Below are 26,826 nucleotides of genomic sequence, written 5' to 3' on the forward strand. Positions count from 1 at the left end.
TCAGGTAACACCCTATACCAAATATTTACCTAAGACATCTGTTATACTACTGTATAGCGTGTGATGTTGTCTTTTCGAAGTCGTAAAGATTTCTGGAAACAAAAATCGCCGCCATTTAAAGCAGTGTGCCGACAATGCGCAAGGACGTCAACCCGTTATGACGGCGATGGCATCATCGCTATAAACACTCATTATTTGCGAGTATAGTTGAAAAATGATGCGCTAATCCTCTACAGTAGAATAAAACATACTAATGACTTCCTGAGCCTTAAAAGGGGAGACAGTTGAACCAGTCCCAAAAATAGTAAATATAAAAAAATACCAATTACAGCAGGTCATGTTATGCCAGATTACATATAGACCCATAGGGCAGGTTAGGGAGTAGTATTTAGTTGGAAACCAAATCCACATGGTAAAAAAGATATATATATATATTTTTTAAAGCCAATTATTTAAAAGAAAAATCATCAGGGGCAATACTCCCTACTGTGTAGCTGGTTACGGAATATCCAACCTTAAAAATGGAACCAATTCAAAATGGGTACCCGTATTGTCCCGCTAATCGATACCACAAGAGATGTTTATATGTACAAAACACATCATAAAAATACTCCATGAAAATAGTCTATCAAACATAACCAACTAGTTAAGGCAGGTGTACATGATTCAACAAACAATAGTCTATATTAGTCCCTATTTTTGGGAACTTTATCTTGTTTTTCAATATTGCCAGCCCATGTGCCAGGAGTGTTTTTTCTCCCCCGCACCTTAAAATACGGAACATTACATCTTTACTTCTTTTTAAAGATTTTCTACCTAGAATAATTAGACTTGGGTGTGCACTGTGTAATACTTTGGACACTTTGTATGCAAAGCCAATTAAATGAAATTAGCATGTTTTGCTTTGATATGTTAGTTTCTGAAGCCATCACTTCCCATTGCATATACTAATGTGCCCGCCCACTTTTTAAAAAAAATATTTTAAGGACTTGTGCCATGAAAAAATATTAACCATTCCATCTGGCAGGGAGGCTTGCAGCAAATGGAGGAAACATTGCTCCTCCATCTTCAACGTCTGCGTTGAATGGAGTGCTTATTTACCTGTCATCATAGGGTCCCTTATTCACAACATGTACAATACTACCTGAAGGTCGATGGGATCTCAGAACCCTTTAAGATATGGACTGCTTGATTTTTCAACATTCTTAAATGATCTTTTTGTTTTTAAAAAAGAGATATTATGCAGAGGCCATCCCTGATAAATCAGACCAGCAGCTTAAAGCCCAAAGCCTTAGAGAATAAAATACAGAGAATTACATTCAATGGAAAGTTATTCAATTATTTTAGAAGTGCACAGGGCGGAGGAGGCAGTGGGGAGAAGGCTCTGAATAACGAGATACAAAAATTGAAGACTACGCTTGTCCACCATTAACATTTTCTTCATAATTGAAACTAGAAATGCTGAAAGGATAGCTCAGGGGGCACACGTTTCTCTTTGAAGCAAGACAACGCACAGAAACCCAGGTTTGATTCCCGATTTTGCGCTTGGAGAGTAGGCTCTAGTATTAAGCATATTATAAAAGATTATAATTAAAATGAATGGAAAGATGTGTCTCCAGTCCTGTAGGAAGATGATAAAGGGGAACACATTGAGAAACGGGATAGACAGAAAATCTTCACGAAAGAAAAGAAAAAAGGTTTTTGAACAAGTCTGCCCAGATCCGAGGGTCCTCCTCTTGTACCAGAGTCTAACCAATGTCCAAACAAATAGAGAACTGAGTTCAAGTTTCAGCATAGACAATGTCTCCAACTGGGTTCATCTCTAGCAAAACTGAGGCTGGAGCTTTTCCTCTGGTTGCGTTTTGTATTATCATCGCAATCTATAAAAGGAAACTGCAGAAAAGCATGTTGTTTGGATATGGCCACCCCAGACAGGCAGATGCATTGGACACATACCTGCCTAAAAGCACAGAATCAACTGCCACTTTTTCAAGCAGATACCGTGCCCAGTGAATAGAAGAACAAGTTAAACGAAAACTAGTAATATTCTTTCGACTGGACGTATTCCTCATCTTTGACATGTAATGTCCTGCTTTGGCTGCTTTGAAAAACTTCGGCAGACGGCGCTTGCATCGATGGCGTCGAGTCTATGTCCCTCAAAGGCCTCCGTCGAGGGTGAAGTCATCGGATGTTATAAGTAGCACGCACGGCGCCCGTTGGCCTCAGTTCTGTTTTTCCCCTCCTCGTGTTAGCAAAAATGCCCATAACCATGGGCAGGACAGTACTCAGCCGTGTTGGAACAAAAGCTGCAAGAACACAGGAAATTGGACAGAGGGGTAGGTTGGGAGGGCAATGAGGAATACGTTGGAGGAACATCCAGTCGAAAGAATGTTACAAGTTGGTAAGTAACTTGTTCTTCAAATGGAGTGTGTCCTCCAACGTATTTCTCATCTTTGACAGACTCCTCAAACCAGTATCCATGTTTGGAGGAGGGTGAAGAATTTAGATATGCAAAGTGTTAAAGGGCAGAGTAAAGCACTGCCTTACCAAAAGCAACATCCTAAGCATGGGAAGTATCCAGAGAGTAATGCTTAGTAAAGGTGTGGATTGACTACCACGTTGCAACATCACAGATGTTTCTAATAGGGACACCCCTTTGCAAGGCTGTCGAAAGGCCATGCCCCTGGTTGAATGTGCACGTAAACACTCAGGAGGGTCCTTGCCTGCCAGTGTGTAGCATTCAGAAATAGCGAGGATGATTCACCTAGACAAGGTCTGTTTGTAAACAGCTTGGCCTAATTTGCATCTAGTAAACCCTACAAACAGCTGGTCGTCCACTCACAACTTGGACATCCTGGAAATATAAAAACTTAACACTCTCCTAAGGTCCAACCTATGGAGCCTTTCCTCTTCCTTACTAAGATGCCGAGGAGGATAAAAGACCAGCAGCACAATTTTCATAAGTGAAAATCCAAAACTACCTTAGGTAGGAAGAGGGTCTAACCTTCAACACAACACTGTCCCAGTGGAATATAGTCAAGTGTGGCTTGGACGAAAGTGCCTGCAACTCGCTCACTCTACGTGCAGATGATAAGGCAATCAATAGTATTGTCTTAAAGGTTAGCGACCTCAACGGACATGTGTGCAAGGGTTCAAATGGCACACACATTAGGAATTTCAACACCAGGTTGAGGTCCCAAACCGGAACCTGAAAAGCAGAAGGTGGGAACACATTCGGGAGCCCTTTTAGAAATTGAGTCACCAGCGGAATTTTGAAATGGGAGCATTCCTCAGATGAGCGCTTGAAGATGGAAAACGCAGCCAGGTAACCCTTGATGTTTCCAACCTGAAGACCCTTGCGTGCCAATAAAAGCAGAAAAGATGGAACCTCTGGAGTCGTACATTGAAAAGGATCAACATTCTTTTCCCTGCACCAGCTGCAAAACTTATTCCAACAGCAACGGTACAGAGACTTTGCTGCTGGCCGAAAGCAACACCTCCATCACGTCATCCGGGAGGTCCCAATCCTTGTACCCTCAACCTTTCAGAAACCAAGCGTGAAGGTTGAGTGTGCCGACCTCTGGATGGAGAACCCGACTGTCCTCTTGCGAGAGAAGATCCTCTCTTTGCAGAAGACATACTGGAGGACGATGTACATGTCCAGAAGGTTCGGCTACCATGTTCTCCTGGCCCAATCTGTGGCAATGAGGATCATGTGGCTCCCGAACCATCTCAACCTCCTGATTACTTGAAGAATAACGGGGACTGGAGGAAACACGTACAGCAGTGGGAATTCCCAATCCACCACAAACACATCTCCCAGAGCTCCTCTCAGAGGAAATTACCTTGAGCAGTACTGCTTGCACGTCTGGTTGACCCCGGTCGCAAACGGATCCACCTGAGGGGTTTCCCAAAGCGTGAAGATCTCTTGAAGGACTTCCTGAGCTACCTCCCACTCGTGGGAGACCGTGCTCTGCCTGCTCAGAGCATCCGCAGCCGTGTTATCCTCCCCAGCTAGGTGAACTGCCGCCAGGAAGATTCCTTCTTGAATAGCCCAATACCAGAGCTGCATTGCCTCTCTGTACAGTGGTAGGGACCCTACGCCTCCTCATGTGGAGGTAGTGCATGGTCACCGTATTGTCCATCATTGTCCGGACATACCTTCCCCGCACAGACGGTTGAAAAGCCTTCAGCGCTAGTCTGATTACTCTCAGCTCCAAAAGATTGATGTTTAGTTTGGACTCTGATGGAGACCAACGACCGCTGACAGACAAATCGTTGGCGTGAACTCCCCACCCCTTGAGTGAGGCGTCCGTCACTACAGTCATCTCCAGCCATGGTTGACAAAAACGTTCTCCCTTCAGAATATTTTCCTCGCAGGGCCATCCTCAGAGTGTTTCCCTGGTGGACTGGTCTGAGGCTGTACTATAAAAGGGAAGGCACTAACTGTGGACTACTGTCTCCAGAGCCCGAGCATCTGAAGTAATGGCTCGCCATTTGTCGAGATGCTGAGACAGTCTGCCCCCCATCGGTGATTCGTGACGCACGCCTTCAGAGCGGTTTTGAAGCAGCTGCTGCAGACGCCGATGGCAAGGAGGCTGCATCTTGAACTGGTTTGGCACCTCTACCTCGTCCACCACAAGGGAATTTTCGTTGACCTCTTTGGCTGGCCATTCCTCTCACCTGAACTGAGGCCAACGGGCGCCGTGCGTGCTACTTATAACATCCAATGACGTCACCCTCAATGGAGGCCTTCGAGGGACATCGACTTGACACCATCGACGCAGGGCGCCCTCTGCCGGAAAGGTTTTTCGGAAGCAGCCAAAGCTGAACATTACATGTTAAAGACACAATCCAATCGAAAAACGGTCTCAAATATCATGTAGTTTCACTGCACCAATATCACCATGCCCAGTAAATCCAGAATCCCAAGTTGTCCATGATTGGTAATGTTGGGAAACCGAGTAAGCCAAGGGCACCTGAGATGTTAGATGATGGAGTGCAACAAAGTTCCCAATCACAGACAGTTTGTCTGAGTAACTCACACTTGCCAGTTTTCCCCACAACTACACAAGAACCGTTCAAAACTAATTTCTTGTAACTTCTTTTGTGTTGCAAAATGTTCAGTTCCCACCAGGTAAGCTTAGCTTAGCACATGCTTTGTGATAATGGCACATCAGAGATCACCAGTGTCTTAACAAACATAAGAATGTGTGTCACGTATTGGCCAACTCTATTTCTTTTTGATAACGAAATCCAGCAATTATATTTATCCAATTTGTATTTAATGTAAGAAACAGAAACTCAACTAACCCTTCTCTGAATAACAATTTTTTACATGCCCCATATCTGCAAGACTTGTTGTCACAATGACCCGGTCTCTAGTCTGTTAAAAAGGGCCATGAAGCAACACAATTCTACCTCCTGCCTTTTTATTCTGTGATCTTCCCACAGAGATCATGAAAGGGGGGCAGGGGGCTAGAGAAAACCACTGCACACAAAGCAGCATTGGTACAGAATCTTCTTTCTTGCTTGAAATCATCTAAACAATACATGGGAGGTAAGGTATATGGAATAATTCAGAGTTCTCTCCGTGATGTGAAACCTGGAGATTTATCTATTGGTTAGATGGAGGGCTGCTGAGATTAGGTAAATTGAGGATGATCGACCCTTATAATTTGAGCAATGTAAGCAAGCTTTTCTAGTGGGGGACGAAGATAGATATGGTAACATGCAACTTAGACACGGGTCTACTAATGTAAAAGAGGTGAATTAAGCTAAGAGAAACGTCTCAGTTTGAGGTTAGGTGATCCTCTAGTAGGTTAAGTATTCTTCTTTGTATGGAGTGCTTAACGCCAGTAGATTTAAGCCCCTTCTTGCGTATATGATTAAATGGGAGGAAGACATAGGCAAACTAATTGATGACTTCGCTTGGTATAATATTTGAGCGAGAGCGGGGAAATCATCCAAATCTATACAGCTAAATGAGAATGGTTTTAAATTTATGCTCAGGTGGTACCCCATTCCGGAGAGGTTGAATAAGATGAATCCAGCAATTCCCTCTACTTGCTGAAGATGCTTTGGGGCCCTGGTAATCCTTCTTTCATATGTGGTGGTCGTGTCCATTTATCCAGGTGTTCTGGAAAGAAGTACTGGCACAAATAAAAAGGATTAGTGGGGTCGATTTATTGGTCGAACCCCAAGTGATGATGTTGGGGGATGAAGATTACTTTACTTTTACTTAAAATAATTTAAAAAGCACAACCAATGACCCACAGGCTTAAGGGCGCAAAAATAAAAACAGACACAAGAACATGCATGGTACAAAACATTAGACCGGAACCTGAGTGAAGAAGCCTATCAAGTAAAAAAAAAAAAAGCTTGTTTAAGAAAATAGCAATGTTTTTAATTTATTCCTAAAAACATCCGTAGTCTTAAGTTCTCTCAGATCAAGCGGAAGGGCATTCCAGGCACAGCATTTATGTGTGATCAGAAGTAGACAGTATTATAATATGGACTCCACTGGGAGCCAGTGCAAGCTCCGTCTGGCCTTGGAGACATGTTCTCTCCAGCTAAGGCCTGCGACTACTCTGACCGCACTATTTTGGATTACCTGAAGGCAATTGCATTCGGACTTCGCAGTACCAATCAGGATTTCATGTAGTAGGCAGAGGATGAAACCAGGTTTCTAACATGCACCTTCATATTAAGGTGCTGATCAAGAATAGTTCCTAGCGCCTTAACTTTCTTTTTTTGTGTCATTGTTACTTTCAGCACTAGAGAAGCAGTTATACGACGATCCTAGTTTTTTTAAAATCATGTCTGGAGTGCCAACCACCATAAACTCGGTCTTATCTTTATTCAATGCCAAGCCATTCTGCAACATTCAATTTTGGATGCGAGTATACACGCTATTTATAAGAATTTCATAATTTTCATGTGACTCGGTCAAAAGGGATGACACATTGTGTGTCATCGGCATATTATGTAAAGGCCACACGATTCTGTTCCAAAAGATCGAAGAAAAGACCCCTGCGGTGGTCGCTCTTTAGTTTATTGTATTATTAATTTCATGTGGCACTTTAAGAACTATATGTTGAATGAAGCATACAATGTATTCATTTTCTCAGTAGTTGTATGCAGTTGCTCAGGTGTGTGTCATTTTCTTATATATTTCAATGAAATGTAAACGGTATACAAATGAAATACATGGGTAGTGGGACTACTACTTGGGTTACTTCTAAGGCAGGTAACATATATTTGCCTGAATTTCCAGTGATGAAACAATCACTTACAATCTTTGAGCGAGCCCATCTGCAGGAAAATAATGTATTTTATGATGACTCTAAGTATCCAGTCTCACCGTGGTACAAATGGAAGACCTCCCTGCCTCTTGGCAAATCGGCCACTGCAATGTCCATATATACCACTGAGCAGCAGATGGGCGAGTAGTTTTCTTTTAAATACCAGAGTGCTTTGCATAATGGAGTTCAGGCCATTGCCAAACAGCAGTGAGGTACAGCATCCGAGTCAGTGGCTGCAGCAGTGTCATGCGCTCGTGGTATGATCCAGGTCAGAGGCCAGGAATCCAGAACCTTCCAGGATTTTGCGGCATGAAATGGCAAATTTTGCGGCACAAATCTTTATTTATTGCGGCATTTTTGCAGGTTATTTTGTATTAACTGGAGGGTGTAAGATTGCCAAATTGCAGGAAATGGGCAGAGTGCAAGTCTACAAGAGAGCCAGGGTATCATTATTATGTATCTTTTGTATTATTTAATAGGAAGAGTCCCAGATGTCTCTGGCTTGGCAGAACAGTGTTTGATTTGGCTACATTTCTGGTTTAATGTTCATGCCTATTTAATAGTATTAACTACATTGATAATAATCAATTGTAATGCTGAAAATATTCCCCTTCATTGTTCTCCAATACCCCAAACACCCACACACTTCTCTCACCAACACACATCTCACCAACTCTCCATCACAACTTACATTCCTTAACCTCTCACTCTGTCATACAAATACTCACGTGCTAGGTCACACTGTCAAGTCACAATTTGCACTGCCCAGCCCCTGCCTCACTCCAAATCATACTCCCAACTCACACCTTACACTCTACAATTCCTCCCGCAATACACAGTCCTTTATTCTTTTGTGCTGCTTCTGCATCTTGCATCCTTTCTCCCATTCTATTGCACTCTTCCCTCATCCTTTTCCCAATCTGGAGCTCACTGCCTCTTTCTGGCCAACCGTTTCCTCTCTGCTTTCTGGCTCACTGACCACACGCTCCCTCTACTTTCTGTACCTATGCTCGTTCTCAGATTTCTGGCCCACCGCATCACTGCTTCCTCTGCTCTCTTGTGCAGCGCTTCCTCCTCTGACCCACTGCTCTCCCTCTGCTTTCTTGCCTATCACTTCACATCTCACCCATCACTCTCCCTCTCTCTCATAGTGTAACAATTTTTTATTTTTTTTAAATGTAGATTTTGACCCAGTTCCTCAAATAATGGGGCATTTAAAAAAAGAACGGAGAATATGCTATTTTTAGACAACCCATTTTTGGAAATGAGCAGGTCACTTTATTCTCAAAGGTGACCGGCACATTTCCACAGGCTTGAGCTGTAGCGCAAATTGTGCGCTGGCCAGCTGCCTTGAAAGGTGTTCTGGGTTGTTTGACCGAAGTGTAATTATTTGTGGCGGAATTGACTGTAGTCAATTTCGCTGCAAATTGATTTGCACTTCAGCCAAACAACCCAAAATGTACCTTTCACCACCACCCCTCCCGCTCCCATACTTTACTGCTTGGCCGCTGCCGCTTCCCCTGCAATCCTGCAGTGCCATATCCATCCCTCTAACGCGGGTCGGATTCGACTCCGCAGGGTCCCTTTTTTTCGTTATTTTTTTTTCTGTCCCTGCTTCCAATTTTGAGGAAAAAGGGGAAAACGCTTCTGCAACCACCCAAGACCAAAAATACTGAACATGGGGAGCGGGTGACACCCCAGCAACACATGTTCAGTATTTATAAAAATCGATCGAACAGTACTGGACGAAATAGGTCAAATTGTAACATTCGATAGATTTTTGTCATCAAAATGGGCAGTACTTTGAATAAAATCGCTCTCCCGACAGTGTTCTGCAAGCTCCCATCGCCTTTCACAGGGACAGGCCCTCCAGGTGTCTGCCGCTGTAAAATGAGACCCAAAAAATGCATTTTTATCCTGTTTGAGGAACAGAAATGCAAGCGACACAGCAGCGGTTCATACCTTAAAAGAAATGCATGACAGGGAAGACCCTGTCATGCAGTGGCAGCCCCACATCCCGTGCGCGTAGGGTTGCCTACAATTTCTGCACATTTAAAAGTGCATCTTGCTTGGAAATGAGGGATGCGCTTTTAAATTGACAGAAACACCACTTTATTTGATCAAGGAGGTGAAAAGGGCCATCTGAATGGGCGCGCATATAAAATGTGCCCATTCATGTGTCCCTTGTGGATTGGGTAGCACTTTTTTGGGGCGCAAGTGATGAGATGTGTTAGCGCATTTCATTTCTTGTATAAAAAAAGTGGAGAACCTGGCACCCGGAGTATTATTTTTTTTTAAAACAGTAATTTTTGCAATTACTTAAAAAAAAAAAAAATGTAAAAAAAAATATATTTTTTTAAAGATGCTGTTTTTGCACAAAACGGCCGTTTTTGTGGCATTTTGTGCAAAACGGCCGTTTTCGCTGCATTTTGCGGGATCGCAAAATCGCTATAAGCTGGAGGGTCTGAGAAGCTGCCTTACTGGGACGAAGTGGGAAGTGTGGAGGCTGTCCCTGGAAACGATGTATGCTGGGTTGCTCAGGCCCAGTTCCCGATTACGCCCTGCTGATCAGCAGAGGACTTCTTTCAGCTAACGAAGATCCCCCACCCCATTTTCGTTCGGCAATTTTCCCCATTTTTACTGTTTCCATAGTAGCCCTTCTCTGATATGCTCCTTTGCATTTTCATGTTATCAATCCAACTGTTGTGTGATGCTATAGTTTATTAGAGCTATGATTCACATTGTTGGGCTCTTCCCCATTTATCCCCTTTTATAAAATAGTACTGATTTTGATATGTTAATAGATGTTTTTCTTTCAATATGTTACAGAATGTGATTTCAGGATATACATTGCTTGCGAGTCCCATCTTGATATTGCTTTCTTAGGTCTTCTCCTTTTGAAACAAGCTTAATGTGAAGCACATACAACTCCTCGTTGTAGGGTAATGGGTGGTAAGACAGAATTCCCATTTCTGGGGATATTAGGGTCACTTTTTAGACCCCTTCAACTTCTTGCTTTTTTCCCTTTATTGTTCTGGATCACTGGCCTTTTCCTGGTGGCCAAAGGGACTTCTCCTTAAGTCCCCCTTTCTTTGCAACCCTTTATATCTTATTTAAGGTATACGTTTTTGAAACACCGCAGAGGGAGTAGGTTGGTGGCAGATGTAATTTAGTTTTGGCTTCACTAGGGGTGCAAGCCATTTACTGCATTGGTGGCCTAAAGTATCTATCTGGCAGCCATTGAGAAACCAATGCACGTTTTGAAATCTTACTTTCTGCCATTTTGTACACTAGGGTACGTTTTTCATGACAACAACAAGGAAGGCACAAAATGGCCCTTTTGACCAAGTGGGTTCTGTGATCCCCTGTGGTAGCCTCCATAAGAGTGCCAGGGGACTACTGCGGTGGTGACAGTGCATGGTATAAATGTCCTTTAACATTAACATAATGTTAATGGCCAGTGTAGGTCTCTGGGACTCTCACTTCCTGGGGAGGTAATATAAGCTGACTGGCAATCCTACTGAACAACCAATACGGTTGTTCATCTGACCCGTGCCCTCCAGACCCCTCTAGTAATTGGTGGGCTGGCCTTTGGGCAGACCCTTTTTTCAGTGGTACTTAAGGACCTGACTGGTCCTTGATCCTCTCGTTTACTGTTACAGTTGTGCTACTTGGAAGAAGCAGGTCTGCGACTTGGAGTTTTCCTGCCATTTGTTTTACCCTTACCAGACCATTCCGGCTGTTCATACTGGATTGGACATATCCTGGTTTGGATTTTTTGGTCCTGGATGTCCAGTTCCTGGCTTCCAGAAAGCTCCTGCTGCCTCCCCATCATTTAATGTGTGAAAGCTTCCCATGCTGGAACCACTTTCTGAGCCGTTTACTGCTGCAACCCTCTGTTTATAGCCAGGATCTTCTGCTTGGCTGTGCGTACCTGCAGTCACCTAAAGGGTGCTGGAACACCAATACCGAGTCTGATCTGCCGCTTGGGAAGATCCAACGATGCCTCCAACCCGTGTGTGTGTAGTTTGTGTGGCTGGCTTAGTTTCTTGTTTGGCATGTGGTGTGTGCGATTCGCGGTAGAGGTATGTTGTGTCTTGTGTTTTAGGGTGAGTAAGCAGAATATTTGAGAGTTGTCAATGGGTTTGTAGACAGTTGTATTATGTTCTTCTAAATTCAATATATTGGCTACCCTCAAATACAAATATAAGTGGAATACCTGAGCTAACCTACAACAATTCTTCTAAGTGCTGTACATGGGCTAATGTTCCCAAATCTTCTAAGTGCAATAGAGGAGCTAACCTACACAATTCTACTAAGTGCAGTATATTGGCTGACCTACACAATTCTTCTAAGAGCAATACATGGACTAACCTACACAATTCTACTAAATACAATATACTGGCTGACCTACACGTTTCTTCTACGTGCAATACATGGGCTAGCATACAACAATTGCTCCAGGTGCAATACCCTGGCTAACATTCACAGTTCTTCCCTATGAAAGTTCACTTTGGTGTCTGTGTCCGTTTATCATCGAGGAACTTGGGATGTAGCCATCTCCTGTTACAGCAATTTTATTTGGCAGGTACAGCGCCCCTCCCTACACAGCGTGTTGTGGTGTGGTGGTATCCATGGGAACTTTCCCTGCTCCGGGGAAGGGAAGAGCAAATCCTTGCACAGACTAGGGCTGGAAAACCAGGGGCCACATTAGAGGCACTGCTGAGATGGGCTATGCCCCTGAGGACACGGGGTGTCTTCATAGTAACGCCCCTAGCGTCGCTGTAGGTGGCATTCCCGGGGATGGGAATTTCCCAAAGGGGGGGAAGAGTAATGTAGCCTGTGGCCTTACGGGGCCCGGCTAGATGGGTTACATGCTAGCCCAGTGAGGGAACACACAGGAAAGACACACACACCAGTGGAGTAATAAATGTTATTATTACATGTGTAGTGTGTAGTGGGTTTTATTTATGTGTATGCGTTTGGGAGAAACAATCCAGCCCACCATGGGGCTGGATGGAATGTCAAGAGAAAGGAACAATATAAAAGAACACCCCTGCCCAAGAAGGGGCTGGGCAAGGGAGAAAAAAGAATCTGAAGGATATAAAAAAAGAACAGTTTAAAGGACAGTTGAAGAAGGAGAGAGAAAGAGAGACAGTTATCTGGAGGGGGAGGGGGTCGCTGCGTCGAGCACTTCCCTGGGGCCTTAATCGTTGAAAAGTGTTGGGTGGCACATGGGGAACCCCCGCAGAGACTAAAAGCAGGAGGGCTGAGCTGCTATGTCAGGGCAGCTCGGCCACATCTGGTCCGTGGTACCCGTCAGACCGCCCGGGGGCCAGATGGCCCGGGCACCATGTTGGCTGCTGTGAGAAACCAAAGGGTGTCTTACCTACTAGTCCCCGGGTATCTCTCTCAGGTGGCCAGGGCACGGCCATCACCTTTGGATCCAGACCCTGGGGGTGGACCAGTGCAGGAGGATCATCTGGGTGAGGGGACTTTTGGGAGAGAGGGTGAGACAACCAATGGTGAGACACATATTCCCCCTTTCCCGTACCCATGACACATCCTATTTTATAGGATCCTCCAACGTCCCAACTCCAACCCTCCCCTTTTCTACACAAAAAACTGTCGCAGAGGAAGAGGGCAACTGAGAGTAAAAAGGCTAATCCTTACATACCTCATTGGACATGTCCCGCTAATTGGGTCAGGCAAAGTCACGCACTTGACTTTCATTCCATCCATCTGATACCCATTAGCGCTCCTCACACGGATAAAATACGGATAAAAGAGACACACTCTGAGCAAGGTGGAACACGAGAGCTTCTGGGGAAAAGGCGAACCTGCGTTGCCTCGGAGGAGCCGTGAAAGATACACAGAGAAGGCCAAATCCCAGACAAGAAGACTGCGTTGTGTTTCAAGGGCGCCAGTGACCCTCCCGGGTGAACGACAGAGTTGGAGAGGCGAGGCCAAGCCTGTGGTATTAACCTTGACATGTGAATTAAAACTGCAAAGACAAGAAGAAAGAAATGCACATAGCCGGTGAGTTAGCGAGCAACATGAAAGGCTGGTGTGTGTTAAGGAAAGATTGAAGTTGCAACAGTATATGTCACAATTAAAGGCTGCACGTGTGTGGATGAGACGCAAAGGAAAGCAGACCGGTGGTGAACTTTAATTTACTGATAACTGTTAAGCCTGTGATACAGATTAGCGGAGTGACCTGGCCAAAGGAAGTAGCCCACTCGAAAGTATCTGCGAAAGGTAAATGCTTTGTTATAAAGCGACAAAGTAAATAAACTCTAAAAATGCATAATGTTCAAGATGAACCCCCGACAAAAGGGGAAGTGAAAAGGTGAATGTTGAACTTTTGTGCTTATGATACTGAACTACCCAGACCAAGAGACACTGGGGCAAATAACATAAGAGCATGAGCTGAAGACAAAGTCGAAGTGGTCCTGCAGAGGTCTATAGTAAAGGCCTCACACATTCCAAAGTCTTCGACATCAGAAAAAGGTCAGAGCCTGACCAAGGGAGACCGGAAGTGTGATAAGTTAAGCTTGGGGAAGGGAACCCCTGAAGTGCTGTGATTGAGAGGTCCAAGCCTGTCTGAGGGAGACCTACGTGAACTTTTGTTGACCTGTATAAGAACTTTTGAAAGCTGGAATGAGAAATTTTAATGTGGAAGGCCAAACGGGCGTCGATCCATGATTTGAACTGCCTTTATTTCGAGAACCTGAGCCAGAGTGTGTCATCCTGTTTACGGGATACGCCTTGCTCCGTGCTGTCCAACGTGGGAAGGAGAGCTGAGTCACAAGATAGGGCAGGTATTAGGTTTTGTTAGTATAGGCCATCTTTGATTTGACTGACTAGGACTGTGTTTTCTTTATTATTTGATGGTAGAGACTACTCCCATCATAGCTATAAGGCAAAGTAGGAGTTTTTCAAAACCTCAAAAATGTAATAAAGGTTTTAGAAATTGAATCTCTTGTGTCAGTGTCACACTTGTGATACCACGCCTCCCTTACACTGCCCAGGCCCATCAAGAACAGCCCAGCCAGGACAACGTGTGGGGGGGGAGCCCCGACCGGGCTGCTCGGCCGTGCCCCCAGAGGCCCGCCTCGTGTCCAGCGAGGCGGGCCTTTCAATAAGAATATCCTCCCGGGCTGAATATGTCCGGAGCAGCCCGGGAGGTAATGCAGAGAGTGCAGAGGGAGTCCGCTCCACCCCAGAGGGTGGAGCAGTGAAGAGGTAAGCCCCGGGTGGTGAGGAAGTCCCAGGTTGCTCCATTGAGCGGCCGAGGTGAAGAAAGCTCTGGGCTGCCCAGAAAAGCGGCCCGGGTGAAGACCTGGCCCACCCCTCCGTTTCCACAACGCATTGCTGAAGGGGCGGGCCAGGAGAGGGCCCGACGCTCAGCAGTGAGCGTGGCAGCGTCCCCATAGCAACGTGGAAGCTGCCGGCTCTACTAACTATACCTGGGCCCTGGTGGTGATGTTGGATGGGCCCCCAGCCAACGGGGCACACCCTAAATGAACATATGCACTGCGGATGTGCTGCGGCGAGTGTGGATGGTCCCCATGTGCGCAGGGGGCCACCCAGAATAGATTCAAGACCCGGGCTGCCGGCAGTGAATGTGGTGCACCCATGTGGTGAACAGGGCCACCCTAAAAACAGAGGAGGGGCCAGGCCTGCAACCAGCACTCTCCAGCCTTTCACCCATTCAGAGCCAGTGCCCCAGGACAGACTTCAAGGTACTGTAAAGTGGTGACTGACTGCAGCAGTCACTCCATTGTGACATAGTGTTTTATGTTGTATATGTTGTGAGTTCATGTATAGATGTATGAGTAGTTATGTGTTTAATTGTATGTAGGGTGAGTTGGGGTATTAGGGGAATGCCAAGTAGGGTAACCGTTAAGTAGGGATAGATAGGATATTAGGTAGAGGGCCACTGTTATTAATTGGGGGAAGAGGCGAGATACCCTGGCGTGGGGTAGAGGGATAGGTTGGCAGCCTGCCCAAGGCCGCCGTGCAAGAATGACCACTCACAGAGTCCATCCACTGGCCTCACCCTCCATGTGGGTGGTACCCGAGTTTAGGAAGGGTATTGGATGCAGCAAGCTCATCCTTAAGGTCCCAGAGACCCCTCCAAAGAAGGGTGAGCTGATGGGGCCGGTCCACACTTAGATGGAGTTCACACTGGGGGGAATCCTAGGGTATAGATTTTAGGAATGGGTATGTTTAATAAAGAGGGGTCCTCACTGGGATCCCTATAAAAGTTCACTCTGGTGTCTGTGTCTGTTAATCGTCAAAGAACTCAGGGTGTAGTCCTTGTCCTATCACAGCAATTGTATTTGGCAAGTGCAACGCCCCTCCCTACCCAGCGGGCTGGGGGATAGGGGTGGTGGTATCCATGGGAACTGCCCCTGCTCCGGGGAAGGGAAGAGCACATCCCTGCACGGACCAAGGCCAGAAAAACAGGGGCAAGTGCAATATATTGGCAATAAAATGGCAAACTTAAAGTGCACAGTGCAAATCAGAACGCTGTTAGGAGCGGGTGATGGTAACATAGGAGTGGCAGGGTTTTACCAGAGTCCAGTAATGGCCATGTTTCCCGCCCGTATCACCTTACCTGAGTTGCAGCTGTAGGTTGCCCCGTCATGCGTCCTCGGTTCACTGTGCTGTCGATTATTAAAGATACACTAAAGATACACTTGATACTCAACAAATAACTAGCACTGTATGTATGTATGTATCCGCTACGATGTTACTAATTCTACTATAACTGCTTTCATAACTGCTTTTGTAACTATACATATGCTGCACAAATGTACAAATGTTCTTACCTATGCCTGTAACCTGATGCTTAAGCGCCCATATACCTCTGGGTCAGGAGCGCTATACAAAATAAATAAACAAACAAGCAAACAAACACAGCCTCTCAGGGGTCCCTCTGGTCCAGGGTCAAGATTCTTTGGAACTGATTCTCAACTGTGTCTCCCTTTGACTTATATTGGAGGACCTCCTGCTCTACTGCAGCTTCCTCTCGGGCTTCTGGTTCATCCTCCCACCTCTGGACCTCTTCAATGAGGTCTCCTCTGATTATCCCTGTGTTTTCTTGCCACAGAATACACATCTCTGGGGTAGAACAGACTTACCTCCATTAAAGCGGACGGTCCATTGACTTTTGTCACATTGATTCCTATGTAACTTCCTACCGTTAACAGAACGCTCCTAAAATGACTCTCAGGGTACTTACCTGACCCTGGATATTTTTGATGTACCAACAAATGGTTCAGTGAACTCCGGAGCAAGAAATACAATTTTAGGATTTAACTTCGATTAATGGATTTTTAAAGTGATGCTCTGCATGTCTCTTTGTGAATGCATTATTAGACACTGGGCTTCATTACAAGTGTGCCAGTCCGGTAGCAGCAGTACCGATAAGCCCAAAAGCACCGTTGTTACCAGACCATCACACAAGTCTGCGGCGGTTGCTGTCCCGCCCCCAAGGGTCAGACCTTGCAGGCGGAATGGTCCCCATTCCCATTTGAGTCCTATGGGACTCAAATGGGAATGGGGATTAATATTTACCGCCCCTGACTTCCCGGAATGCCAGGGTCGTAATCCCCCGGTGATTCTGGCAAGCCAGGCGCCGGTAGATATTGCGAGTCCAGCGGCAAACCGCCGTAGCACCGGATGGCTACCTCCATACTCGTAATGAGGCCCAATCTGGTTTTGTATCCAAAACAGCCAGGCACATGGAGTCACAACAGGAAACTGGTTATTAATTCTGCCAGGAGCAAGATTCGGGTGGCAGGAAAGGGGAAATTAATTCCTGGCAAGGCCCCCCCACCTTGAGAAAGTTCCACATTATGATGATTATTTGGGGTTTGAGATTTTCTCTCAAAGGCCCATCGAGTAGAGAAGGGTAGAGATAATGTGGAGCAGGCAGTGTGGTGTGCACAGCAGCTGTTTGATTTAATCACAGTTTAAGGGTAACGTAGTCAAAGAGGATCTGCATATACATCAAGGGAATCCTGTAATTGCAGGAGCATGGAGCAGAACTCTGTAGTTATGGTTGAACCAAGGCAGTCTGGGTAGACTAACATAGGTTTCTCAGTGGCCTGCTGGTGCCTGGTAGTTCACTAACCGCCCTGAGGGCAGAATGAGAGGTTAGGCCCATTGCGGAGCCGTTGGAGGTTATTCATGTTTCCTTCGAGTAAAGCTATACCTCAATGGCTCAATCAATCTATGTGTACAGCATTATAACAGGGCACTGGCCAAAGTGGTGGCTATGGACAGGCGAGAGGGCCCCCTGGGGCTTCTGGCTATGAAATCCTGTCAGTGGAAATTCATGTTTTCAAGTATATGGGGTACACCAGACGCCATTATAAGATCTTATCAGAGAGAAATCTGGGTCTGGCCTGGTAATCATTGGGCGGCACAAGTATTTGTGGGCACAGCCATGAGCTCCCATACCATGGCCTATATTGAAATCAAGAATCAACTTGGATCTGAGTAACATCTTAACAAGGAAGCGTTACAGCGGACTGAGCCTAGGCCAAATTACCCAGATTATGGTAGTTAATAAGTGGGTAGTCCCTGGAGTCTACTGCACACTTCTTATTCTCTTGCCTCTTTAGACCCAGGCAGAGCCTGGGCCCGGCCACTATTCATAGAGAAGGGATTCAGATATGTTGGAGAAGCTATGAACTTAGTTATGTCCACAGAGTATCCGGTCATGGTTTTGCAGTCTGCCAGTCTTTGGCCAGGGTATGGAAATAGTGGGCCCATTCTGGTGGGTAGGATGAGGCGCTGCGACCTGGCACGAGAGGTGGACGTGTATTTCTTTTTTTCATTGAATGCGTTTATTTTTCGTGCCTTTAATACGTTTTGCAAGAAGTTGGCATTATCTTATTGTTCGGCTATCATCATTTAAAAATGAACTAATGTATTGAGCATGGTTTTACTCTATTGTTTTTGCAATAACTCAAAATTAAAAGTTTGGTGTAGGATGACATTCAGATTCAATTCATCCAGGACACGAAAGCAATTCAACACTTGTTTCATGAGATGACGTCACCTCCTTAAGATAGTTTAAGCGAGAAAAGCCTAAAAAACAAATAAAAAACATAACTAAATTATTTGAAGATTAAAAGAGATACAGAACAACATTAAGAAAGGGTCTAGGTCCAGGATCATGGGCTGCCCATTGTCCACAGACCGCAGGCCACACATCCCCATTATTGAGAATGGGATAGCAATGGGTGGCCACCAGCATTCCCGGTTGTCTACTGGGAGTGTGCAGACTTCATAAATGTGGCAGTGGTTAATAAGTAATTAGAGACAAAAGATGCACATATTTTTGATTGGTACTATCAAGAGAACACTTATGAGCAACGGAGTCCACCAATGGACGCAGAGCACCCTTGTTGTGTTGTGGTTGGGCAAATGTAACCACTTGCATAGCAAGAACAACTGTATTTAAGTAAAAGTCACTGATACCGCGAGGTGCAGCCGGAGACAGACATGAACAGCACCGACACACGATCCAGAAAATAAGATGCGAGATCAAGCTCACCAACGGGGTAGTGTTCCGAGGACTTTTGTGAGAAGGAAGGGAACCAAGGTGTGTCGGCATCAGGTGGCGTAAAACCTGGAACTGTGCCGGGGAACATGTAAGCATGCACGTGCGAGATCAACAAATATAAAAGGAATCGATCCCAAACGAATGCCATGTCATTTGAAATACTTTGGATCCACTTGAAATGGGTCTTTTAACAGAAATAGCAGGATGGAGAACACGCCGGGGTCCCCTTTCTGCTCTTGAGAGGGCACTCGACCGGGCCCTGTCAAATGAAGGCTTTTCATTTCGTGTTTACATACCTGCCTGCCATCCTGCCCCACGTTAGTCTGACCTCTCACCACTGTTCGGATATTGTCATCCAGTCGCCTGCACAAAGGACGAAAAAACACATACAATTGTTATTTAGTCAGTCCGTTCTGTGCCAAAAGCATTCTTTAAAACGGCTTTAGTTCACCTCGTCTAACTAACGCTTTCCCAATCTGCCTTGGCAGAGGGACAACCTCTGTACGGCGGGTGAAACAAAACACTTAAGTATCATTCATGTAATCCGAAAAGCGTCAAGAGCCAAAGGATCAAACAGTCATTTGCGCACTCGGTCAGTACAAATAAATCGGAGAGGCAGACCGGTCAGATTTTCTTATGAATTGAATGGAGTTCTGACTACCCCTAGTGGGTGTTTGAGGAAAGGTACCGCTTTTAGCAGAATCCAGGTTTGCCGGACAACTTGAATCTCCAGGCAGGCCGGTACAAAGTAGTTTGAAGGACCCGTGCTGGGGTCGAGGGAGGTGGGCCGGGGAGGGCTGGTAAACACTTGTCTAGGCCAGGTCGATTAGCATTCGGAAAACGGACAAAGGCTGAGCGGTCCCTCCCTGTCCTGGTCCAACACCTTCTCAATCTCTTTACACACGCCCTCCTAGCTAGCAGATACTAGGCACAGCAGAACAATGAGTCGTCTTGGCGCTTCCTCACAGAGCCCGGTTAAACATTCGTCAGGGCTCGTGGGGGCCAATTTCAATAAGATGATTGCCCGCCCCCCTCACCCCATAACTACAGTTTGGGACGGGGACACATAGTGTGGCACCCTCTGGTTACTTAAATAAGACTGTATATGAATAATGCTTGTAATGTCACAGTGCAGGCAGCCACAGAGGAGCTGAAACACTAAACGTCCACTGAAAAGTTAATAATTGGTCTTTGTTAGCAAGGTGCTAATGCAAACGAAACCAGAGTTAAAAGCAAAGATGTGGTAATGCTGCTGCGCGCTGTCTGTAACCTGCTGCAAAGCGCACATTTTAAGTCTTCAATTAAGGTGACAGCAGCCAGCAAAGGGCAGGCTGTTACGTGCATGCAAGACAAAGTGCACACGTAGGGCTTCGATACAAAGTTTGGCGGCATGGGAAAAAAAGTGGCAGTAATTCCGTTACAGCCACTTTTCCCAGAATGCCAAATTATAATTTTTGGTGGATTTACAGCTGCTGGAAATACAGCGCGCCAAATCAGCAGATTTTCTGAGGAAAGGTGGCTGATTTATCTCCACCTTCTTGCTGGAGGTAAATCCTCCACTTTACCTCTAAAATAATAGGCAATTTCCTCACAGTAATTCTGCCAGCGGTAAATCTGCCAAAATCTACATGTCGGTGGACTACAAAAATGGGGAATTACCACCACTTGCAATCCAGTGGTAAATCCACTGGACCAAGTGGTGGTAGCAGTAATTGTGTTCTGTGGTTTTACAACCGGAATACTGCCAAACTCTTAATGAGGCCCTTAATGCCATAAAAAAAAGACATATGTTTGTAGTAAGACTGGCAAAAGGGGGAAGCTGCTCTGGCCCTTTCCCCAGCCCCGCCTGACGCTCGTTGCCCGTTGCTGCTGAAAAAGTTGAAAGACACTGACAACTGTCCCTGCATGCATCAGTTTGGAATTCACTTACACATTGTTCATGCTTCACTACATTACCTGTGGAGAGTTGTCTCCTTCCTGCTTATCTTGATCACTGGCATACAGCATGGAACACAAGAAATAGTGTTCAAATGCGAAAAATGGCACAAATGCTTATGCACGGTTGACTTTCTGTACCAATCCCTGTTTCAAGCAGAGAGAGGTCCAGTCTTTGAGCCCCCTCCGTTCCTCCGTGCTTTCCCTGCTTTTGTGTCCCATGCTGTGGCCCTCAAATATGTTCTGGGATTTTGGGACCTTGTCTTGTTTTATTGGCCTTTGCGTCCACGCCCCCTTTCCCTCCCTACCCAGCGTGGTCAACTTTACTAAGTTGCACATCATTAGAAGCGGTGGAGTACACGGTTCACTATGGCATCATACGCAAAACTCTTTTCTCCCTAATCCACTTTTCTGGTAAGATTACTGCAAAAGGCATTTGAACGCATTCACCTACACAGCACAATAAAATCACAACACTGTGGGACTGTTAAGCATACAAGGCACTGACATGTTCGACTTCTGGGCCTGTCCAGCAAACGATATGCAGCCCCCCTAATTTGCATGAGCAGGATTGACATGATAAGAAGTTTTCGTGTGTAACCAAGAGAACAATGTGGTGTGCAGTATACGAATAGTCACTATTATTAATATGCAGCAATTCAATAGTGTAGTAAACTATGAGGGTTTTTTCATAGCAAAACTGAAATCGGCATTTGGACCAAGGCTGGGATTTAAGCACTTAACCCCCAGTGATCGGGCATATAAATATATTGTAAAGTTTGTGTTCCAAAACAATTAATTTTGTAGCAATGCCTTGAAAAGTATACAAACCACATAAGAAACCATCCAGACAATACATACTATGAAGGGCTGTAAATTAGACGGACACAAAGTTGCAGTATTCTCACAGTCAAACATTTTTTTTTTAAATAAAAGGGTTGGAAAAACCCCTCTTTAGCTCTATCCTAAGCAAGGTGGTCCCCTACTTAAACAACTGAAACTAAGAATCGGTTTGTGTCAAGTAATTAGTAATGTAGAAACCGTCCTTGTGTCCAAAACATCCTAAAATGATCCTCACACTAGAAACAACGAAGAGTGTAAGGAAATATCTACGACATATGTCTTAGTGGAAAAAGTGTCTCTCTTTAAACAGTTCCGTGAGGCCAACAAAACACATCTCTCTTTAAACAGTTCCTTAATGCTTTTACCCTGGATTCAGAAAGTTCTTGCCTTTGTATCAAACGGTGTCTTTCTTAAACAAAAGAAATGTCTTTGTATTGGCTTCACAACGTTCTCATCTGTAAACTTGAAGATTTAGCTGATGTACTTTCCAGACTCCCATGTAAACCTTCTGGCCAGGTAATTTAGTATCACTACTAAGCTTTTCTTTACAACTTCTGTTGGATTACTCAGCATACTCCTCTGCCAGGAATCTGCTCATGGGTTCCTCTGATCCCCTGGTATACGTCCCTGCCTCTTTCCACAGTTCTCAAAATGCCTGGTAGTTTCGACTGCCAAGACTTCTTATGTGCATCAATTTTTTAGAGGACTACCTGGCATAGCTCTTCAGATGCCCGGGTATACTTCTCTGCCAGGCATCTTCACCAAATGTTAAAGTTCTCTATACAGTTTTCAAAGACCTGGTGTATTTGGCTGGCAGGGCCTCTCTTTACAGCCTTTTTAGATCCCCCTGGTATTCTCCCCTGCCAGGTATCCTGCCACAATGTTAAATCTCTTCACAACTTTAATGGATTGCCTGGTATACTCCCCTGCCAGGTACCTTGCCCCCAAATGTCAATTGCGTGGTATCTTCTGTTTACCAGGACTTCTCTATTAGCTTTACTGTGACTTTCAATGCGTCACCTTAGCATCTGCTTTTGTTTGGTCCAATACATTTGCTTAGGATAACACTTGCTTCAGCTCGCCCCCACATTGACATTTCACACACTTGTAATTATTCCGATTTCATTGTTACTCTTTTTCTTGTCGGTATTGAAATCTTCTTGTTCTTAAAACTTGATCTGACATTAGGTTTTGCGTGTGTTTGAATCGGTTTTGAATATTGTCCAAAATTTCAATCTCTCATTCTTTAATTGGTTTCTTAGCAGGCCCCGGGGGCCCCAATGGCTCGTGGCCGACTCACCAGTGGTTTGTCGGGTCCCCAACTAACAGTGTGCCTCTGCTGTGAAGGTTCCTCCCTGGAATGGCTTCCCAGGCACTACAGGTGTCTCTTCACTGTTCCCTGAGGCTCTGCGTCTACTCACTGGCTCCCTTCTGCATCCAGGACCGGGGAACACTGCACCCCGACTCAACCACACCTACAGGGGCTCTGTCATGCTTCTCAGTGCTCCTGTGGTGCTTCAGGTAAACTGGAAGCACTTCTCCCACTTTCCCGCCAAGCCGGTGTCTAGCTCACAATCGCAAGCCGCCGCAGACAGGTGCCCATCTTCTCCTCTGTAGTTCTCTCCCGTACTGTCTCTGAACGCCACAGTTGCCATTTTTAAATGTGCTGGGCAATCTAACGTGAACAGAACTAGTCTGCACGTTGGTCTTTGGACTTTGCTTAATCTGCATTAACTGTTCTCTCCTCTTCTTCATCTCAGTATTTGAGGCCCTATGGGAACTTAACCACAGATGTAATTGGATTTCCAACATGATGCCGTTTAAAAACCTCACATACAGAAATGTCAGAAACAGGCAATGTTTTCTGTGTGTTGTGAATGTTTAAGTAGGCATGGAGTTTTGTCTAGAGTGACAGAAAGAATGGGTTTTCGGATTTTTACAATAGGAGGGATCTGCGGGGTGACAACAAGCCATCAAGAACTTCGGTATTATAGGGCCTTCGTCAGGAACAAAGGCGGAATATCACGTCTCATTCAGTGTAATCATCTCCTCCCCCGGTAGTTGTCCTCTCCCATGTGATCCTACCTAATATAGGGTCAGGATCAGGCAGCGACTGCCGTCCTCTGGCCGCCTGGGAGGGGGTAACCACCAGGGAATCGGTGATGTGTCCATCAGATTCATCACAATGCGTTGTTATAGAAATAGGTCAAGCAAAAAGATAAGCATAGCTTTTTTTGTGGCATCTGTGAGAAACCCAAGGGTTTGCTCACATCTATTCCCCTTGGATCCTCTATGTAGGTGGCCAGGGAAAGGCCTTTGCTTTTGGATCCTGGCCCTGGGAGCAGACAGGCGATGAAAGACCACCTGGATGGAGGGTCCTTGGGGATTGGAGTGAGATGCTCTTGGGAAATACAAGGTATTCCATATGCTCCTTTGAGGAGTGAACCCCTATCCCAGAAGTACTTATGGGATATTGTTCACCATGTTTCCTTGTCTCTGAAAAGAGCAGGAGATATTCTCTACCAAGCCGTGTTAGAAAGAGGAGGAGAAGGATTGGGAGTGAGGTAACTTTAGGTGAGACAAGGTATCCCCCTTATCCTCGTGAAAACCAGCTTAACCCTCCCCTGACCTTTATGGGTCATTATAAAGCAGATCCCCTTCATTCCCCTGTTGGGGTACCTAACAGCACTGGGACGAGGAAGAAACAACTGAGAGTTATGAACATTACACACTTCCCCACTCCACTACTTAGACAAGGAAGAAGCAACAGAGTAATAGACACCACCTACTCTCACCACTTTGGTACTGGGACGAAGAAGATGCATGAAGGTCAGGCATGTCCTTTAAATCAGAGTCAGGCAATGGGATATGCCTGCAGGATACAACGTCCTTTCATCGCGGGATGTTTTTTCGCTGGGTTTTTTACCGCAAATTTTTTTCAAAAAAACCCATCACATTTTTGAGAAAATGGGGGGTTAGGGAGGGTAACCCCCCCAAAAAGAATATAAAAAATATTTGATGGGTTTTTTTAGTTAAAAAAATTGCGGCAAAAAACCCTGCAAAAAACATCCTACGATGAAATGTCATGGAACCGCCTGCAGCCACTTAGAGGACCACAGGTGTATAATAGATGGAATGCAGAAGCACATAGAAAGAGGAGCAGCAGCAAATTGGAAGAGGAAGACACAGCAAAAGAAGCCGTGCGAGAAGCCGAGACGCCGACCAAGATCCCAGGAGTCTTGCTGGTGGCACTATGCAGGACGGACAAGGGAACGCTGCATCCCGACCCTCGGAAGGGAAGGCGGGCAGCAGAGGCGGAGCTGCGTACAAGATCCAGCATGTGCTGAATGAGGCACCATCCGAAGGCTTTCCCGCTTGGAGAGAAGCCGCCAAGAGGAGCTGCTGATCCAGGTAAGTGGCTACGACCACCCGGGTGCTCCAAGGGATTGTGAATAAAGTAGCAAACCCCAAATGTAAGCAACATTGCACTTATTGAATACTGATCCGAATGAAACAAGCTAAGTTGCATTTATTGAATACTGAACTGAATGAAATAAGCAGAACTTGCACCCATTGAATACCGATGTGAAAAGAAAGGCAAAGTGTTATATGTCACGTTAAATGTCCTTCATTAAGACAGTTACAGTACATAAAGACCCCCAGCAATGCTAGCACAACACCATCAAATATTGCTAGCATCAACTGCCTAACATGGAATTCCCAACAGAAAGTAAACAAGCGCATCACAACCTGGAACTCTGCTAGCACCTGATGACAGTCACATTCTAGCCCTTCAGGAGCATTGCACATCTTAACATAACACATTTAAGAAGCTGAATAACAATAGCTAACAAGTCAACTATATAACACAAAGACTATTCATTTTGAATATTGAGGCGCATGGAACAGCACAACTGCTAACATTGAACATTAAATTGAATCCAAATAACAAACCTGTTGATTGAACTATGAACTGAAAGAAAATGGAAAACTAAGCTCAATGAAGGACTCCGACTTCAAGGATGAGCAAGTGCTTATTGTGGAACTGTATTTGAGAAAACACTTGTTTGTTAAAGTTGTGGAGCTGCATTTAAAAAACCACTGGTTTAGCTGAATGTTGAACTACTCAAAGAGAGCTTGAGGTTCCTGGTTGAGTGACATGTTATGGGTGGATCGTGCGATCCAACAACTGCGCCTAGACCAGAGAATTCCTAAATGGTGAATAACGAACTGCTGAAAGCGCATGCAAGGTTCCTGGTTGCGTAACCTGTAATGTGGACGTATAATTTCAAATATTAGCTTCAGGCTCGATCTTTCAATATCACCATTTAAAAAAAAATGTATTGTTTAAAGCGCGGTCCTAGCTTGAGAGCAGCGAAGCGCTGAACAGAGTGTGGGGAGCCAGCGTTTGAGCGGGCATATTTTAACAGTAGCACAGCACTGTCAGTTGAGGTCTGTGCGCTGGTATGGGCGTCCATTGGAATTAATCCTTGGTGAGGTGTTGTTGAAATTGATGGCAAAACCGTGTGAGGAGACCCAGCTCTCTTCAGTTAGAGTCAGACCCCTAAACAAAGACAACTGTAAAAAACACAACTTTAAAAAAAATGTAGCATCCGTCCCTAAAGTTCACCATTGTGAAACTCCGCCCACTGTAGGCACCGCCTCCATAACCCACCCACCTGGGGCCCTCTGTCATTTTTGCACACTTGCCCTTTGTCTTTAATCTGCCACTGGTCTAGGCCTCAAAATGTATTGACAGTCAGGGGAACAAATTAGTCAGTATTTTTGGGGGTGGAGGGGGCAAGTATTATTTCCTAACAAGAAATGCGGTATACCCAACTAGAAATACTGGGTATGGGACTTTTGGCCATGTACTTAGGACACCATACCGTGTAGCTATGCTGAACTTTGCAGGGGTGTATTATGGACTGTATGGCTATCACTACCGCATTTCAGCGAGTTGTTCATGCTACTGGTGACCTAATTAGATCCTGAGGGCACCCAAAATACATTGTATCACATCATAAAATCCTACAAATAAAATGCATTCATTTGATTTAGTTTTTATTTTATTTTTTTAAGTTTCTTTATTGGTTTTAACAACATAAAAAAAGTCATCATCATTTATCAAAGGGCATACTTTAACAGAAATAAAAGTCC

At 45.2% G+C, this 26,826-nt stretch overlaps 1 protein-coding gene across 1 annotated transcript in view; it reads right to left on the bottom strand.

Moving 5' to 3' along the window:
* The window catches only part of VPS53 (VPS53 subunit of GARP complex), a 1,349,775-nt gene that overhangs the window by 1,166,203 nt on the left and 156,746 nt on the right, over positions 1–26,826 (bottom strand). The window contains exon 4 of the mRNA XM_069615168.1: positions 19,185–19,251. Coding sequence (XP_069471269.1) covers positions 19,185–19,251 — 67 coding nt within the window. The remainder of the gene's footprint in view (positions 1–19,184; positions 19,252–26,826) is intronic.

This window comes from Ambystoma mexicanum, chromosome 9, assembly GCF_040938575.1.
Source record: "Ambystoma mexicanum isolate Mex_15411 chromosome 9, UKY_AmexF1_1, whole genome shotgun sequence".
NCBI classification, from domain to species: domain Eukaryota; kingdom Metazoa; phylum Chordata; class Amphibia; order Caudata; family Ambystomatidae; genus Ambystoma; species Ambystoma mexicanum.